The 19,349-nt window shown below is 38.8% G+C and overlaps 1 protein-coding gene across 5 annotated transcripts in view; it reads right to left on the reverse strand.

The window, feature by feature from the left end:
- Positions 1 to 19,349, reverse strand: part of enox2 (ecto-NOX disulfide-thiol exchanger 2) — a 388,688-nt gene that overhangs the window by 41,907 nt on the left and 327,432 nt on the right. For all 5 annotated transcript variants that reach the window (XM_057849987.1, XM_057849983.1, XM_057849986.1 and 2 more), the window contains 3 exons: positions 16,860 to 17,093; positions 14,033 to 14,245; positions 6,365 to 6,471 (listed from right to left, as the gene is read on the reverse strand). In XM_057849987.1, coding sequence (XP_057705970.1) covers positions 6,365 to 6,471; positions 14,033 to 14,245; positions 16,860 to 17,093 — 554 coding nt within the window. The remainder of the gene's footprint in view (positions 1 to 6,364; positions 6,472 to 14,032; positions 14,246 to 16,859; positions 17,094 to 19,349) is intronic.

Here is a 19,349-nt window from a genome sequence, read left to right on the forward strand (position 1 = left end):
ACCAGCCATAGACGTTCAATCCGTATGAAGTGGGAGGGATGGCAGTTCATTAGCTGCCACCTTCCCAGTTCAAATGGATTGGACATCTACAAGTGATATACTCATTCCAATTCACACCAGAAGCTTGTTTTTCTGTTTATTAGATGTTTGTAGAGTATCCTAGAATTATTTCCTGACCAATGTATCGATAATCATTGTATCCCCGTATCTTCAGACCATCGTTATCGTGAGCTTTGTATCGCAAATCCTATCGTGAGGTACCAAGAGGTTCCCACTCGAAGTCTAAAGGGTTAATAATACAAGCAAACACAGCCATCATCATAAAATCAACAGACTGAATAAAACTTCCCTCCCAAAGTGCCGGATGGAGCTTAAAAACAAAGTGCCTGAGAGTATATAAACTTCGAGCCATCTGTGAGCTGACATTTTTCAGACAGAGCCTGATGGCAGAGGTCACGCACAAACACCTGCAGACACACACAACCATCTGCTGTGTACACGCACAAACAAAAAAAAAAGGCTAGCTGAGGGAGGCAGTTGTAGTCTTGACTGTGCCTGAGAGGACGGAGTGCAGCTTTCCATGCTTAACCTCCAGGACAGTCAGTCACACAGAACAGACACAAGATGGCCGCCCATGTGATGATCAGCTGACTCACCTTGCCTTGCCGCTGTGTTCTCGACACAGAATGTATTAAACCAGTCAAACGCCACCCCCGTCTGTCCCTTTGTGAATATTTGGCTCTCGAGCGCCGCAAAATGCTTCAAAAGCGCCATGTTGCATCACTTAGCAGGAAGTGGCCTGTCATTTTCTCACCTTTTATTTTATACGTGACGGAATGTCAGCCGCAAAAGTGCAAAGCAACACTGCCAGAACCGCGTGTGTCTTCAATGAAACCATTTGTACTTGTGAATATTTTCATTTCAAAAGTACAACATATCACATTATCTAGCATACAGCTAAATTAAAAAAAAAAAAAAAAAAAAAAAAAAAAAAAAAATCACGATTGTTTTTTCGTCCAAACGACAAAACCCAAACAATAAAAAGACGCTCAGATTTTAAAAAATCAATAAAATTACAGTTCTACGTTGACTGCTTTGTTCAGTGACCTAACTTACCATTGAATCTATTTGTATGTCTTCATAAATCCTTTCAAATGAAAGTAACTGAAATTTCATGAATCCGTTCCAACCCCACAAAAACAGATTACATTTAAAACAATTAACAAAATGGTACTGGATTGTACACCAGCCAGTTTATTAGTTACACCTTGCTGGTACCGAGATGGACCCCAGTTTTCCTTTAGAATTGCCTTAACCCTTCGTGGCATGGATTCAAATGGAAACATTCCTCAGTGACTTTGGTCCATATTGAGATAATATCATGTACTGTATTGGCCTGGATATGAGACGGCCCAGATTATAAGACGACCCCCTCTTTTTCAAGACTCAAGTTTGAAAAAAGACTTTTTGAACACCAAATTAATTTTTATACAGAAAATAATTACAGTACATCTGAAACAAATGATTATAACAATATATTTTAGGGGAAAAAGCATGTTATTTTGCCTCATTCAAATCTTAATATCTGAACATTTAAATATGTAAACTAAAGTGCAATCTTATTCGTAAATGAATGGCTTCTGGTTTTGGAAATGTAATTAAGCCAATCTATTGTGATACAACAACAAAATTGCAATAACTGAATTAACCATAAGGGGTCGCTTTGGCCTGAGGATTCAAGTTCAGCATTCGCTTCAGTGATATCTGCCGCCATCTAGCGTCGTGAATGGGTATACTGTCTAGACCCCGAAAATAAGACGACCCCCACTTTTTCAGTCTTATTTCGGCCAATACGGTAGATTGGTATGACAATTGCGTGCTGACGCAGTTGCTGCAGATTTATCGGCTACACATTCATGATGCCTATATCCTGAGATCTAATGACTGTGGTGGCCGTTTGAGCACAGTGAACTCACTGTCATGTTAAAAAAAAAAAGTCTGTGATGATTCGAGCTTTCATGGCGTGTTATTCTGTGGGAAGTAGCAATCAGAAGATGGGTTTAATGTGATAATTAAGGCCTGGATGTGGCATTGCAATCATGCTCAATTGGTACCAATGGGCTCAAAGTATGGCATGAAAATATCACCCACACCATTACACGACCAACACCAGCCTGAACCGTTGATACAAGGTAGGATGGATCCTTGTGTTCATGTTGTTGACACTAAATTCTGACTCTACCATCCAAATGTCGCAACAGAAATCGAAATTTATCAGACCAGGCAACGTTTTTCAATCTTCTATTGTCCAATTTTTGTTAGCTTGTGCCTCAGTTTCCGATTCTTAGCCCACAGGAGTGGCACCTGGTGTGATCTTCTGGTACTGTAGCCCATCTGCCTCAAAGTACGATGTGTTGTGCATTCAGAGATGCATATCTTTGTTATAACGAGTGGTTATTTATTCTATCAGTTTGAACCAATCTGGTCATTCTCCTCTGACCTCAGGTATCAACAAGGCATTTTTGCCTACAGAATTACCGCTGGATGCTTTCTCTTTTTCAGACTATTCTCTGTATACCCTAGAGATGATTGTGCGTGAAAAATCCCAGTAGATCCGCAGTTTCTGAAAACCCTCGGAGCAGTCAATCTGGCATCAACAGCCATCCCACGTTACGAGTTATTTAAATCACTTTTTTCCCATTTCTGATGCTCTGTTTGAACAGCAGCAGATTGTCCTGGCCATGTTTACATGCCAAAATGCAGTGAGATGCTGCCAGGTGATTGGTTCAATAGAAATTTGCGTTGACGATCAGCCAGACAGTTATGTCTAATGAAGAAGCGGATAAGTGCATAGAATAACAAAGACCCTTTAAATAAACAAACTAGTTGACAACAACTGACTTTTGGCTTACGCCAGGTTGGTTGTGAATTTTTTCCATTTTGGATTTGTCTATTTCTCCTGTTTAGTAATTGACTGAATTTATGGTAATATTGCTGCAATCACAGTTTTAATTACTGCAAAGTATTAAATTTCTTCACAGTAATTTAAAGCGTATCTCTGGGGTCAGCTAATTTTTGTCATGTTTGCTATTTTTAATACCATATTTTTCTAGACCAAAAGAAGATTGGGGATTAGCAGGTTGTAGGAAGCAAAGGTAGCACTTATGCTTTTTTTTTTTTTTTTTTTTTTTTTGCTTGTTATGTAGACATCCAGACGTTTTGCATTTCACCATGATATCTCAGAAATCCCTTGCGAGCAGGGACTTCTATGCGGCATTTCTATTGATGGAAGATGCTCTCAAATCTGCCGCATCATGTCTCTGCCCCCTGCGGACCAAGGAGCTGTCATGGTGTCTTGGACAAAAAGTTTCATCAAGCTTTTCTATGTTAACTTTAATCCCACGAGTGTAAAATAAATGTGTTTGGATGCAATTGTATATATACGCATATATATATATATATTATGTATAGGTTTTTTCAGTTGACCACTGGATGGATGGGACCACACTTTAAAGGCCGTCAACATGAAGCAATTGTCAGAGAATCCCAAAATTTGAAAAATAAGGTCTTAATTGAAGCTTATTTTCAAATTTGTAAAATAAATAAATAAATAAATTTTAAAAACATGAATATGTGTAATAAGTGCTCTAATATATATAACCCTTGCTAAATCCTTTTTATTTCTTCATCAATTTTTTTTGAGAAAAAAAAAAAAAATCAAAATTCTGAATCAAAACTCTCAAATCAATGAAATTCTAAGCATCAAATGTGATACGTATGGCTATAAAGAGTTAACCTTGTAAATCAAAGCAACACTGTAGTAAAAGAACCATATTTGTAAATTTCGCTCTTTATTTGTGACTGTTGGGTGATCTATTTTAATGCTGTAAGTAAATGTAGCTGGATTGGGATCTAAAAAATCTTGAGTGCTAATTTGAAGTCATTTGCAGATGTGCACTTTTCAATTTCTTTATAGTCGATAATGTTGAAATAATTACTAAATTGAAGCTTCTTACTCTTCATACTCAATGAACCCAATTTGATCTTTTTAATTGAAGCTTCTTACTCTTCATACTCAATGAACCCAATCTGATCTTTTTATAAGTGGTTGTAAAAGAAAGACTAGAAAGGTTATTTTGCACCACAATTTCATTTCGAGGACTCTCATGGTTAACTTGTTTATGAATGAGGCCTTATTCACCCACAGTGTTTTCTTCCACTTACATTGATAGCCATTCATCCCGAGAGTAAAAGCCTATTTAAACAAGCTGCAGAAAAGGAAGAGTGCACAAATCTCCGAGGCCTTGTATGGAAGTGACCACAATTGTCAGATGGAGTAATAATGTGGAAGCTGGGTCTTGCGTCACATTCGTAAGTATGTGTTTGCAATCAAACATCAGATTAAATCAGTCACATTTACCGTAATTTTTGTACTAAAGGCGCTCCTGGATATAAGCTGCCATCCACCAAATTTGACACGAATATGGCATTTGTTCATAGATAAGCCACACTTGACTATAAGCCGCACTGTCCTCACTGTATAATGGGAGATTTTCACCAAAAGATGTTAACCGCTAACACTTTATTTGCATGCGGCATCGTAAGTCTGTCATAAGACCAAATGAACCACCATGAAGCTTTTAACCAATTGGCTACAACGCTTGATTGCTTCAAGAAGCTTCATGTGGTTATCACTGCTCCACCTGCTGTCAACACTGTTGTCCTCCAACATGTCTCCTAGCATGCATTACAGCGCTACAGACGTAAATAACAATCAAAATGTTCTGTGCTAATTATTTCTTCAGTTACTGTCCTAGTTGTTTCATTAATTGCTAGTTATGTAATTTGGTAACACTTTATTTGACAATGGTGCCATAAGACTATCATAATTATGACATGACACTGCCATGAGCATTAATGACTGCATATGGCACATGTCATTTTGTTTCATCAAGCAAATTATCTCACTTTTGAATAGATGTAAAAGATCTGAGCTGGACATAAATGGAGTTAATGACAAAATTTTCCAGGTGACACTTAATGACATCTGTCATAAGCATTCAATAATGCCCATGACTGTGTCATGTCATAATTATGGCGGTCTTATGGCAGTCTTATGACGCTGCTGTCAACAAAAAGTGTTACTCTTTTAGCCCAAATAAATCAACAAATAAGCCGCACTGGACTATAAGCCGCAGGATTCAAATAGGGGGAAAAAGTAGCGGCTTATAGTCCAAAAATTATGGTACTCTGTCACACAAATCCAACAAAATTCTCTGTCGTATGTTCAACACCTACCATTAAAAACATGTTAAGCAAACATGTTACTGTAAGATTTTGACATGTGCTCGTGTGTGCTACTGTTGTTTTTAGCAATAAAACCTTGTACAGTGGTACCTTGTCTTATGAGTTTAATTTGTTCTGTGACAAGCTCCTATCTTAACTTATATTTCAAATCAATTCTCTCATTGAAAGACAGTGAAATGTTATCGAGAAAAATACAGCTAAATTTAATTAATTAACCCTTTAAACGAGAGATGAATTGGTTTGATAAAGTGTTTTTTTTTTGTACAGATTGTTGTATTCAGGTGCTGGATGTGTGCCTTTTAGGGGCATGTAAAACCAGATTATTTTATGTTGGGTTAAATCTGCGTGCAAGCAGCTGGATGCGAATTGAGGCCTGCAGCAGCTTCTTACATGTGCTCTTATTTTGTGGTTATGTGTCAAATTGTTCACTCCACACAATAAATGGTTGAAAGTGCAAGAGTGTGGCCCTCTTTGCCCATGTGCAAATTTGGAGCTCGCTCATATGTCAAAAATAAAGACTTCTAAGTTGATTTCAAAAACTCATAACTCATGGGGCATTTGTAAGTCAAGGTACAAATGTATGAGGTAAAAACTTACCAAACGCATTTCAACTTACATGGTCCAGGCTGTACCAAAATCCAGATAAAACCAATAAACAACGAGGATAAAAATTAGCTGGTTAATCTATTTGCGACAAAGAATAGATGACATATAATATTTAGTCATACTGCAATGATTTGCTGAAAAAAAAAGTTCATTAAATGAAAGTTTTGTTACCTCACTTTTGGAGTACAGCTAGTAGCTTTTTCACTTGATGTGGGAGGCAAGTGATAAAAGCTCTCAAGTGTTCTAGGACATCTTGGCTTCATTCAAGTACTTACTGTCAAACGGAGTCTTTAATGCTCACCTGTCTGATTTGAGTCATGCTTTAACAATCAATTCAAGAAAAAAACTTCCCAGCACATAAAGAAGAGGAATTGCAACAGTCATGTAAAAAAATAACATAAAATAATAACAAAACAATAAAAATACTTAATAATAATACAGTAGCACCAACCTCTGCTTGCTTGCGCCATACGTCCAGGTTCTTGCGCTGCGCTTTGGAGAAATGGTCCCATGCCTTTTGTTTGGAAGCGGCTTGGAATACAGACACAATCTGCTCAACTGTGGTGGGATGCAGAAGGGGGTGGTGGGGAGGATAGCAGAGACCATCCAGAGATCAGAGAGAGACAGAGAGAGAGGTGGGAGGGAGCAGAGGAGCGAGAGAGTGGAGTCAACTATAGGGGTCTAAAAAACTGACTGGGTGTATGTGTGTGAGTGTGTGTGTTTAAGCATTTGGGTTATTCTCATGAAGCTAACCTAAACTATGTATTTGAAGATATAGTCATGAAAACTGGAAATAGTTTAGTTTCAGTTTTAGTTGCAAGATGGTTACCGTATGTCTATCACGTGGCCCAGTCTACGATATATTCCCAAAATAGTATTTCATATGTTTTTAAACTGATTTTAGAGCTGTATATTCATAACTTTAATGCGTCTTTGATGTTTTCACCTCAATACAGCATCATAAATATTCAATCAATTTCATAAAAATGCATAAATTTGTTTAAAACTATATAATTTAGCAGATTATGATGAACTATAATTGTTTCTTAGTTTGTAGAACAAATATCTAAGGAAAATATAGTGTTCAAGTACCGTAATTTTCGGACTATAAGCCGCGATTCCCCCCCCCCCATTTTGAATCCTGCGGCTTAAGCCTGAGTTATACTCCCGCGCTGCGGTGACGGCGTAGCGACTACGGCGTCATTCGACATTCGATAGTTCTGCGGTGAGGGAACGCGTTGCTCTGTATTTCACCGCCAAGCCACTAGAGGGATGTGGCGTTATGTTTGTACGGTTTTGGGGCATGCTTGTTTACTTCCGCTAGTCGGAGAAAAATAAACAATGCAATATGGAACTCTTGAAAGTAAATATTCTGCTCATCAACACTGAATAAATATTGAACATACAAATGTTGAGGGGCAGGCGACGCAGAAGACAGTTTCGAGGCGGTTTGGCCGACTTTTGATGCCGCACAGAGAGTCGGGTGGAGGGAGCTAGCTGTGGCGGCTAGCTTCAAACTGGCGTCGAGCACTGCGTTCAAGGTCTGCAAAGCCCTCCAGCCCGATTTGTTTGCCGTGTCCTACAACCAGCCAGTGGGAAGCCATAGCAGATTTCTGGCGTCCAGGGAACTTCCCAAACTGCGTTGGGAGGCTTGATTTTAAGGTTATCATAAAAAGCACCGAGGCACTCTCAATCAGTGATGATGTATCGTGTGTGTGAACTGTCTGTTATTGAAAATTAAAGATCAAAACAACTTTTTTGACACCAAATCTGTGCTTTATTCTTTATATACTTGAAGTGTGACACGTAAATAAGTCACATAGTCACAGCAAACATATGTACACAGTAAATGATGAAGTGCACCAACCAAAAATACGACATAAAGTGATAAAAAGTTGGCAGTTTTTGGCCGACTGGGTCACCGCTTCGTGTGGCCACTCGATTCCGACCACCCACGTCTCGGTGGTTCTTCCATTTATTTATTTTTTCGATCGCCGACCTTGCCATTTGGCAATCACAATAATAATTTCTTGACGAGACTTGCTCTTCGATGATACTCCCGTCGGCTTGGTCCATTTTTGCGTGTAGAAAACAATGTTTGATTCTATTGTACAATGGCGGTGTTTTCGCGGTAAACCGGAAACAACAGTCTGAGCGGACCAATCACAGTCCGTTTTCGCTACGTCATACGCGTCTACGCGACGCGAAGGTTACAAAAATCGAGAGATGCGCGTCAGGCTACGGCGTAGGGTCGTAACTCGATTCTTCCTTGACGGCGTAGGTCTGACGCGGAAGTATAATTCAGGCTTTATAGTCCAGTACGTCTTATTTATTGATTTAAATGGGTTAATACGCAACTTTATTTGACAACAGCGTCATAAGACCATCATAAGGATGACATGACTCTGTCATGGGCATTAATGAATGCTTATGATAGATATCATTAAGTTTCATCCGGCAAATGTTGTCACTAACTCCATTTATGTCCAGCTCTGATCTTTTGCATCCATTCGAAAGTGAGATAATTTGCCGGATGACACTAAATGACATCTGTCATAAACATTCATTAATGCTCATGACAGTGTGATGTCATCATTATGACGGTCTTATGACAGTCTTATTACACCACTGTCAGATAAAATGTTACTGGTTAATATCTTATGGTGTAAATATCCCATAAAACTGAGGACAGCTGCGGCTTATAGTCCGGTGCGGTTTATCCATGAACAAATGCTGTTTTCGTGTCAAACTTGGTGGGTGGCGGCTTATAGTCAGGTGCACCTTTTAGTCCGAATATTATGGTATGCAGCTTTCATTACAATTGCACTGTGTTCATTGTCTTGTCATAATGTCACAGTGTTTTTTTTTTTAACCAAGTTATTCTGACCCGTAATGCACCACGAAGAAGGCAAGACAACAGATGGCTACAAGGTAAGACTGTTTTTATGATATTGTTAATAGCTATGTTTACATATGCCTACTTCCCCAGCGTAGGTGATCATTACCATAATGTGTAATATTACATGTTTTTAGACATTAATATCCTTCATTACTGTAATGCATAGCTTTCATGAGAATCACCCATTTGCTCTTCTTACCTGTGGATGCTAAAGCATCAGCTTGGAGTTGCATGGTCATATTTTGAAATACTCTAAATTGGTAATAGTATTGGAACATCACTTCATTCAACAATTAATCATAAGCTTAATGAACTTCTCAATAGTAAAACAATTACTGCAATTCTCAGTAAATTGCAGTATATGCTTTTGGTTTAAAAAGAAAAAAAAAAAAAAAAAAAAAAAAAAATCCAAATGCTGTAACATGCGAGCTTTAACTTCCTGTTAGGTATGATGATTAAGTACCCTTATTGATCTTTCTGTGTAAATAGTAGGGGTGTAACGGTACACAAAAATCTCAGTTCGGTACGTACCTCGGTTTTGAGGACACGGTTCGTTTCATTTTCAGTACAGTGAGAAAACAAAATGCAAAATATAAATGGGCTGGTTGTTTATTACACACCTTTGTGCTTTCAACAATAGGAACATTAGCCTATACCAGTACTTCTCAAATAGTGCTCTGCGCCCCCGGGGGCGCAGAGCAATGCCGGGGGGGCGCATGTGACCTCGGGGAACATGTTTTATGTGTTTTTTTTTTTTTTTTTTGCCGTACTGGAATAAAGTGCACTTGCACATCCACTCAGTAGGTGGCAGTGGCGCTCTCATTTTCAGAGTGCGCGCAGTATTTTTGAACTAAGGAAGAGCACTCAGCACACACAGACAACAGATATGAAGAGCAGTGTGCCACCGCCGTTTTCGAAAGCCGTTTTCCGACCGGACTCACTCACGCAGCGACCCACTGTCTTGTCCGGTTCTCATGTCGCCGCCCGAGAAGTGCCATTTTCAGCTTGGGATCGTCACGACGACCGCCCTCACCTACGGTTCTACCTCGGCCGCCGTGAATGCGCTTTTTTCATGCCGTTTGCCTTTTAGCTTTGACTTTTAATACAGTGGGTGATGATGAAAGACCACTGTTTACTGTGTCTAAAAATAATTATAGCAGACAGCAAGAAGCCAAATCAATTAAGACGCCACTTAAAGACATTAGACCCCAATCTCATTGTTAAGCCGCTTGATTTTTTCAGTGAAAACGTGCCGAATATTGCCAACAATCGTCCTGCTTTGTCAGTGTTATATCAGTAAGCCAGTGAGCATTGTTAGCATGTTAATTGAAAAATAACTCCACATCATTGCAAAGGAGGTAATTACTGTGAGCAGCAAAAATAAAAACTGTCCTGTCCAAGGACACTTCCCCCCCTTTTATTCAGATTTGTTTTTTCGGTCAAATTTTTTGGCACATTGTCCTCATGAGTGAATGGTTCTAATCAATTTTAATTTGGTATTATTTACTGATTTTATTACATTTTATTTTTCTGTATCAAATGGTCAAAAATGTACCTTGAGTGTATTTTTTAGTTTGGATGTGAATTTTTTTTTTAAATTCAGGCAAATTGATGCACATCAAGTCTTCTCTGTTACAAACACAACAATGTTTATAATAAAGTTATACTTTATTATAAGTTGATCTATGTTACTTTTTTTCTTTATTAGAAAAAAGGGACACAATGTTAGGCAGATGCGTATTTATAATAGTAATTTTATAGACAAATGATACTATTTACAGTGGCGGCAGAGAGTTTGGGGGGGGCGCGAAACATTTACGTCTTCCTTGGGGGGGCGTGACAGAAAATAATTGAGAAGCACTGGCCTATACAAAGCTACAATTCTGCTCAAAAAGTAGCGGGTATTTAAAGATAATAATCCAACAACAATTTGCCTTTCAGACCCCGCGTATTGGTCAGCTTTCTTTCTGAAAGAAAGAAGAAAAAAGAAGTCCTGTGCTAAAGAGAAAAGCAATCCCAATGACAAAGATTTTAACATGTATTTTACAAATGAAATGCCTAAATGAATCTTATTTTTTTCTTTTGAACGGTTTTCAAAACCTTTATTGGTGGATTTTCTCAAGGTAAAGTGCCACACAGAAATTAATAAATTGTGTAAGCAGGATCTGTGTATTATTTTTATTATTTAATTACAGGTGTTTTAGCTCATTTCATTTTATTTAAATAGGCTATTATTTATTTTATTATGTGTTTATATTTTACAAATGTGATGTAGTATTCATTCATATTGTATGTTTGATGTTGTATAACTTTAGTTCCTATGTGAATATTAGTTCCTACTTGTTTTGTTGTGGTAGGAGGGTTTTGTATTGAACACAGGGCAGTGTTGGTTATTATTATAGCAGAGAAGACAGCAGTAAATCAACAAAGGCAAGTCAACTGTGCCCGACCTACCACTCAAAAGATCTAATGGACTCAAAAAGTGGGTTACGATTGCATAATAGTTTGAAAATAGACCGGATCCACCGTATTTTTACACGAGTGACTTCCGGTCTGCCCGATCCTCGCTACCGGTAGTAGTATTGACGCAGGAGGGTTGCGTCTCGCGTTGAATAATAAACTCTGCCGTTGTTTTCGCGTGCGTCGTGTTGAGCCACTTCTGGGCCGTCTAACACGCGGCCGCACTACGACTGGTGTGCATTGGCTGACTGACTTTAACGCCCGCGTTTCACTGCGTTCTCGCGGTGGCCACATTGTCGCGCATTTGACGTTTCTGGGTTATACTGTCCTACCGGATTGGTCCTCATTATAGTCGAGAAGACGGAGTAAATATAATCTACACAAAGAAAATGTAACCCAATCGACTCACAGCCTCGAAAAGTAAGGGTTACATTACGTCAGAAACTCGTTCGGTACGCCTCCGTTCCCAACCGAGCACCACGTACCGAAACGATTCATTACAAATACATGTACCGTTACACCCTTAGTAAATAGTGAAACGTAATTCTCAATTCAATTCCAGTAAGGGGTCTTACCAGTGTGCTTAATGGCTTCCTTACACAGGATTTTAATGTCACACAATTAGAGGTCCAATTCTCTGACGCAAGTGCTAAAAAAAATGCAATGTGCATCCATTTAATATATTTAGTACATCTTGTGTTTGTAAAAGTAAAAACTTGCACTAAAAAGACCAAACTGAAGTTGGTTTGGTCAGTTTAGGAGTAAAGAAGGTTATAAAAATTCTTGATGTTTGATGTTTTATCCATCAACAGTATTTTCCACAACGATTGTCCCTATAAAATTGCCAGTAAGTAAGAGTCTGTTCCTTTGGATGAGAGACATGTAAACCCTCAGTTGGTTGTCACCCAATGGCAGCACACACACCAACAGGAGCATTCATACTTTGATTCAAACGTAAGGACGATTTCAAATCGTCAACGAGCCTAATAAGTATGTATGTTTTTAGCCTCAGACATAACAAGCTGTGGGTGAATGTAAAAATAATAAAAGAGAGGTTGACGTGACTAAACCAGCGCATGATGGTGAATTTCTAAGAGATGACGGGAAAACTTATGTGGCAAGGACACAATCTGTTGTGATGTCGGGTGGTCTTGGGGACCATACGGGTGGTTTGGGATCCCACAAATCCTGATGCATACAAGATGGAAGTCAATAAGACCACCAGATCAGAAGCATGTGTGCACGTCAAGTAGCGCGAGAGAGATCTATAACATTGTCCCGCGCACTCTGGAATTTAATGGAACGGATCGATATTGAAGGCGGAAAGAGTGCGGGTGCGTTCACCCATTCATGTGAGGCGAGTGAAAGGCCTGTGTGCTCTTTCCGCTCGTGTTGATTAGGACTATTTATCTGCTGGGAAACACAAGTTGCTTTGGAGACCTTTTAATTGTTATTCCACAGCTTGTTCAGCACCACAAATTGTATAATCTACAATAACAATGTGCTTTAGTGCCGTGCTGCAAATATGAACTCAGTGTGAAGTGATTAAAAATACAAATCCTGTTTCAAAACAGATGGAGTTTTATACACCTTTACCACTTTTATTCGGACAAATTTGTTTTTTTGAATGCTATGAAACTGTATTACCATTACATTTACATTTATATCACGTGAAAGTTAATTTTAAATTGGAGTCAAAAGGATTACTGTGGTGTAATAGAGAGAAATGGCAGAAATAAGGAAATCTCAACATTGCGGAATTAGTCTACTGAACTTTATGTGCATAATATGCAATCATTACAGGGTTTCTACATGTGTCAGCAAATTTCATTCTATGCTTTTTAATGCCACTTTTAAAGCCACTTTAAACTAATTTAATGCCCATCGCCCACTGCAGTGAGTTAAACACACACGTAGGGTTGTACGATAAAGACTTTTTAACGAATAACCGATATGCCGATATTATCCAACTCCCCCAAAAATGATATCGATGTATGCGGTCGCGGACTTAGCATATTATGGCGATGCGTGTTGCGATCCGCTACTGGATACTTTAACCATTCCATGAAAAATAAGAAAACAACTTCAACTGAAGTTATGGAAAAAGTGCCTATATTGCACCACTATATTGTTGAAATCAAAATAGCGCAAGCATCAGTTTTTTGGATCAAGTGCATGTGTAAAGTGCAATATCACATTAGGCTCACACAGTGCTTCTGGCTCAAAATAACAACAAAGGCCAACAGCTTCAGCACAGTGAATGAGGTATATGTAGTAATGAACCGCAGTGTTTATTCTAATTCATTTTAAAATACAGTCATGTATTATGCTAAGGTTTATTAATTTTCAAAAATCCTGTCATTCAGTTTCCAGTAGCCAACTTTCACTAACAGTAATGCAGCAAAAACTGATGTCAAACAAAAATGAAACCCATTTGGGATCCTTGAAAAGAATACTTGGACGTTACCTGCTGATGGTTAAACTTACCGTTAAGTCACCGACTCCCAAAAACAAGCAATGACACAAATAAAATTACTTACTTCTATTCCAGCAACCAGACCTTCAGATAGCAATGCCGCCTTATCATTTAGTGTTTAAAGTCATTTAATCCAGTATTCCATGTACTATGCTTCTTTTGTCAGAAACTTACATTAAATCAGAAACCTAGAAACAAATTGGACTTACTCATTCCATCTGTAGTATATCATTTATACTATCAATAAACTCCCGAAAAGACTTTCAAAAAAGTTGGTCACTTACACTGAGCCAATATGCCAGACAGTGCTGTCTTGAACTTGTCCTTGGCCTCCTCCATCTCCTTTTCATGCTGACTCTTCTCCGTCATCAGGCGGCGGATGTGGCTGTTGGACGACTGGATCATGGAGTAAAAGCTGTTGGCGTTGCGGCGGTTGACCTCGCCTCGTTCCAGCCACGTCAGCAGCACGCGCACTGCCTCGGCAAACTTGCTATCATCTGGTTAAAAATGGGACACCAGAAAGCAGTCGGGGGTACTAATTAGACTACAACAGTTGTCACTGCTCAGTGGGGAAGGATTTTTATGCTAAATCTCCCCTTGAATAATTGGTAAAAGCAACAGGTTATTGAAAAAGAAAAAAATCCAGAAATCACAGTGTTTGACTTTTTAACAATTTATTTGTGTGCTACAACTGCAAATAAGTATTTGAACACCTGAGAAAACCAATGTCAATATGTTAATACAATAGCCTTTGTTTGCATTAACAGAGATCAAACGTTTCCTGTAGTTTTTCATCAGGTTTGCACACACTGCAGGAGTGATCTTGCCACACTGATCTTCTATAGATCAATCATGCTTCTGGGCTGTCACTGAGAAACACAGAGTTTGAGCTTCCTCCAAAGATTTGCCATTGGGTTTAGGTCTGGAGACTGGCTAGATAGATAGAAATACCCTCCAGTAAGACCAGAGTTACAAAAAATCTACGAATAAACTGTGCTAGACCTTAAGCCTGCTGACTAGAGACTAGTGCTGCAATGATTAATCGATTAACTCGAGTATTCGATAAGAAAAAAAATATTCAAATTAAATTGTGTTGCTTCGAGTATTCGTTTAAAGTGGCATTTTAATGGTTTATTTTGAAAGTGTTTGCATTTTGTTTTATTGATTAGGGTGGATACACTGCCCAAAGGTCTGCCCCATTTCACATAGCTGAATCCAGCTGCTCCCTGTTAAGACCAACGTAAACGTAAAGTTTTTGTTTGAGTGTTGAGTGTTTGAATGTTTTTTAATGCATTCGTAATTTAGTTTATAGGTATATTGCCTGAAACATTTGTTAAGAGCATTGTATAAAAAAAGTTAGCATTTTATAGCATTTAAGCAAGCAGACTTGTGTTATACCGTTTGAGGCTCAGCTCAGGTATTTAAAATTTTTATGTTCCTTATCCGATTACTCGATTATTCAAACTAACTAGTTCATCGATTAATCGACTACTAAAATAATCAATAGCTGCAGCCCTACTAGAGACCGCAACCAGTTAGTTGACCAGTTTTTAGGTTCAATATACAAAAAATTGTGATAGAATCTTGAATTAAAAAGGCAAATATAATTTCATGCTTGTTTGTGTATCTGCCACTTAAAAATAAGCTGGAAAAAAACACACACACAAAAAAGACAATGGATTTAGGGCCTTAACAATTAACAAGGGCCCTGTTGGGCAAGCTGACCTTTAAAATCAATATTTTTCGTGCTTTAATACGGAACAAAACATCCCTGCGGGTTTGAAAAGCGCCAACAGGAAATATGAAACAAACCCGCCGGGCGACCTTCGCTATCTCAAAGTTATTGCGCTTAAAAAATAAATCAATTGGGTTCTTGGCTCTGATACGGGCCTACAAGTTTGATGGAATTCTGTTGAGTATTGTAGCTGTCGGCGACGACGAGAGCGAGGGGAGAGCTTGAGGAAAAAGATGAAAAATGAAACCAAAAGCGCAGGTGAGTAAGTGGAAAGCTGGCCAAGGAAATGAAAGGGAAAACACAAGCATTCGCATGACAAATGACCTTACATAGACATACAGAGAGAAACGGTGGGGTAAGGTCATCTATAGACTGTCAGGTTGTAAAGTGCATTTGTGAGCTTGTTGCCATCAATAGCAGCGATTGTTCTTTGGGAGAAAAGGAAAAAGGGATTCCCCGATTCCCCGCAGCACGCCCTCCACTCCGACTCGGGGAACGCTTCATTTCAAGAGCCAGTGCCAAGCTATTAAAAATAAATCCTTGGCCTCGGTTGATAGTTGAGAGCCAAGAAAGACACAATGATGGAGAGCAGCTTTCAAGTGAAAGGGCGTTGTGTTATCAGGTAGCCCAGTACTGAAAGAGACCTGAACGTGTCAGCCCTCATTAGTGAAACAAGTTTGTTCAGCCTGAAACATAGAGAGGACACTTGAGGAGAGTGTAGAGAGGAAGAGACAGGCTTGGAAAGGGCTGCTTTAAGTCTGTGATCAAACTTGATGGATTTCACCTGTTACTTTTCATGATAGGAACTTTCCAGAGGCGAGCAATTAAAAAAAGTACTACAATTTGGAGTTCATTCAAGTGAATGCGATAGTTTGAGTCAGAACACAGCCAGATTTTGCAAGTTTCCCTCTGAAAAAGCTTTTTTGAATTTTGTTATTTGGACGGGGGTCTTTAAATCTTTCATATCCACTGTATCCAGTAAATATGTGATGAATGATCAAACAACCAGCCACAGTATTCATTTAGTATGACGACATGTGGCTGCAATGGAAAAAATTAAAACTGCAATAGCATATTAAAAAGTGTTAGGTTGTTATCAATTATGAAATATTATTTTGATAGTTGAATATTTTGATTGGAAAGGTAATACTAAAAGAATGGAGGTGTATAACACAAGAAGTAAATAATAATAATAATAAACTCAAATAATAGTTAAGAATGTGAGTGCCTGGCCAGTTAAAAGATTTTTTTTTACACATTACTTTACATTATTCCCTATACAAAAAGTTGCTTTGCAATGAAAACAACTTTGAAATCAATGAGCATCAAGGAATGACTTGTTTTAGAATTTGCCTCTATTTTATATGATACTGCACCTTTAATCTTGTCGCCCAGCTGGCTGCACTCATGTTCTGAGAAGTGCACGATGGGAGGGGGCGAGGGCGGTCGGAGGCGGTCCTCCTCCATCTTGCGCCGGTGCCGCTCCTCTCTGGCCATCATGCGCTGGCGACACTCCCACTCGTAGAGGTCGTCCCGGGCCTGGGCGAAGTCCACGTGGAGACGGCCGGTGTCTTTTTTGTCTGTGCTGGATCCCAGACGAATACGATAACCTTGAGAAACAAAAGACAAGATTACAACGTACAGGACTGTTAAGGTCTCAGAACATAACGTCAAATATTTGCAAAAATATGCATTAAATTATGAGCATATACTGGATAGGAAAAAGCTACCGTGTTGAGCGAGGATGTCTAAAAACAAGTTGGATGGAATGTGACAGTCACGGTTACTTGGATAGTGACAGAAGCCTCTCTTTTCACAGCTGACACTTTTTCATACCCTATTCATATGAGTGTCACCATTTTTCTCAATGATGCATTTAAACTTACATATGGCGGAAAACACTCAGGTGACTTGAAGTTCCGCTCCGAGACCCCCAATTTGGCCAAATTTCAAAATTGTCCAAAATGCATGTGTTATACATCATTGGAAAGCTTAAAATCTCAATTTTCTGGGGGAAGAAAAATTTTGAACAGGAGGACATTCATTAAAAAAAAAAAAAAGTTTTTTAAACAGCAAAACCCTATCTGGAGGCTAGAGCACGCGAGAGCAGAATTACAGGTGCCATAACTTTAACGAGATATTATCGCGTACTTACATTGTTCCGATCCAAAAACTCCATGTAGCATGTATCACTGAGTGAAGTCATTTGTTTAAAAGTTTAAAATATGCGAGTGAATAATTTTTTTCAAAGTTGTTTTTTTAAACTAAATATTAGACATCAATTAATGATTCTAAGCTAAAAATGACAGACATTTTGAATAATAACTGTACAATTAATTACCTTAGTTTAATGGCTGGGTTAAAACAAAAGCGGATGCGCGACATCTGTAAACGGGGGTTTTCAGGGTAAAACGGACAAATTAAAAATAGTTCGGTGGCTTAATGCGCCTTGAATTTGCGATGGGAGCATATAGACATATTGTTCTATAAAACACAACAGTTGTTTTAGCTTAAAATACAGCAGTTTCTTTTAAAGAGGAGTGCAAGAGCAGAAACTGCTTTTTCAGTCTTGTCTGTGTTTTCCGCCATACAGATGTATATAAGGAATCCTGGGGAACTGCACTGTTCCTCATTGCAGCAATATCATTCCACTGAATAGTAGGAAGGAAAACGAGAACTTAAAAGAGCACTAAAGAAACTTACTCCCCATTTTGCGCACCTTCCTCCAAACGCAATACACCTCAGATCATCTTCCACAACCTGTCTTTGGGACATTTGAGACTATTGATTAATACCATTAGCCACCATCTTTTTTTGCTTGTTGGCTCCCTTTGTTCTTTGTTTCAAGGGTGTACAGACTACAGAGCTGACTGGGTAAGAAGGTATACAGCAGAGGAAAAAGGAGTATCAATAGAGTGTTATGGTGAATTGAGTCTAGAAGAGAAGGGGCAGAGAATTAGGTAGAGAAGATGTATTATTTAGTACATTGCTGGCCAAAAGTATTGGCACCCCTGCAATTCTGTCAGATAATGCTCAATTTCTCCCAGAAAATAATTGCAATTACAAATGCTTTGGTAGCAATATCTTCATTTATTTTGCTTGCAATGAAAAAACCCAAAAGAGAAAGGGAAAAAAAAAATCATTATCATTTTACACAAAACTCCACAAAAGGGCCGGACAATAGTTTTGGCACCCTTTGAAAAATCATTTGATGCTTCTCTAATTTGTGTGATTAATAGAACCTGTTACTTACCTGTGGCACATAACAGGTGGTGGAAATAACTAAATCACATTTGCAGTCAGTTAAAATGGATTAAAGTTGACTCAACCTGTCCTTTGTAATGTGTGAACCATATTGAGCATGGAGAAAATAAAGAAGACCAAAGAACTGTCTAAGGACTTGAGAAGCAAAATTTTGAGGAAGCATGGGCAATCTCAAGGCTACAAGTCCATCTCCAAAGACCTGAATGTTCCTGTGTCTACCACGCGCAGTGTCATCAATAAGTGTAAAGCCCACGGCATTGTGGCTAACCTCCCGAGATGTGGAAGTAAAAGAAACATTGACGAGAGGTTTCAACGAAAGATTGTGCGGATGGTGGATAAAGAACTTCGACTAACATCCAAACAAGTTCAAGCTGTGCTGCAGTCCGAGGGTACAACAGTGTAAACCCGTACTATCCATCGGCGTCTGAATGAAAAGGGACTCTATGGTAGGATAACCTAAAAGACCCCACTGCTGACCCAGAGACATAAAAAGCCAGGCTGGAGTTTGCTAAAACTTACCTGAGAAAGCAACAAACGTTTTGGAAGAATGTTCTTTGGTCAGATGAGACAAAAGTAGAGCTTTTTGGGAAAAGGCATTAACA

Source organism: Corythoichthys intestinalis, chromosome 11, assembly GCF_030265065.1.
Source record: "Corythoichthys intestinalis isolate RoL2023-P3 chromosome 11, ASM3026506v1, whole genome shotgun sequence".
NCBI lineage: Eukaryota > Metazoa > Chordata > Actinopteri > Syngnathiformes > Syngnathidae > Corythoichthys > Corythoichthys intestinalis.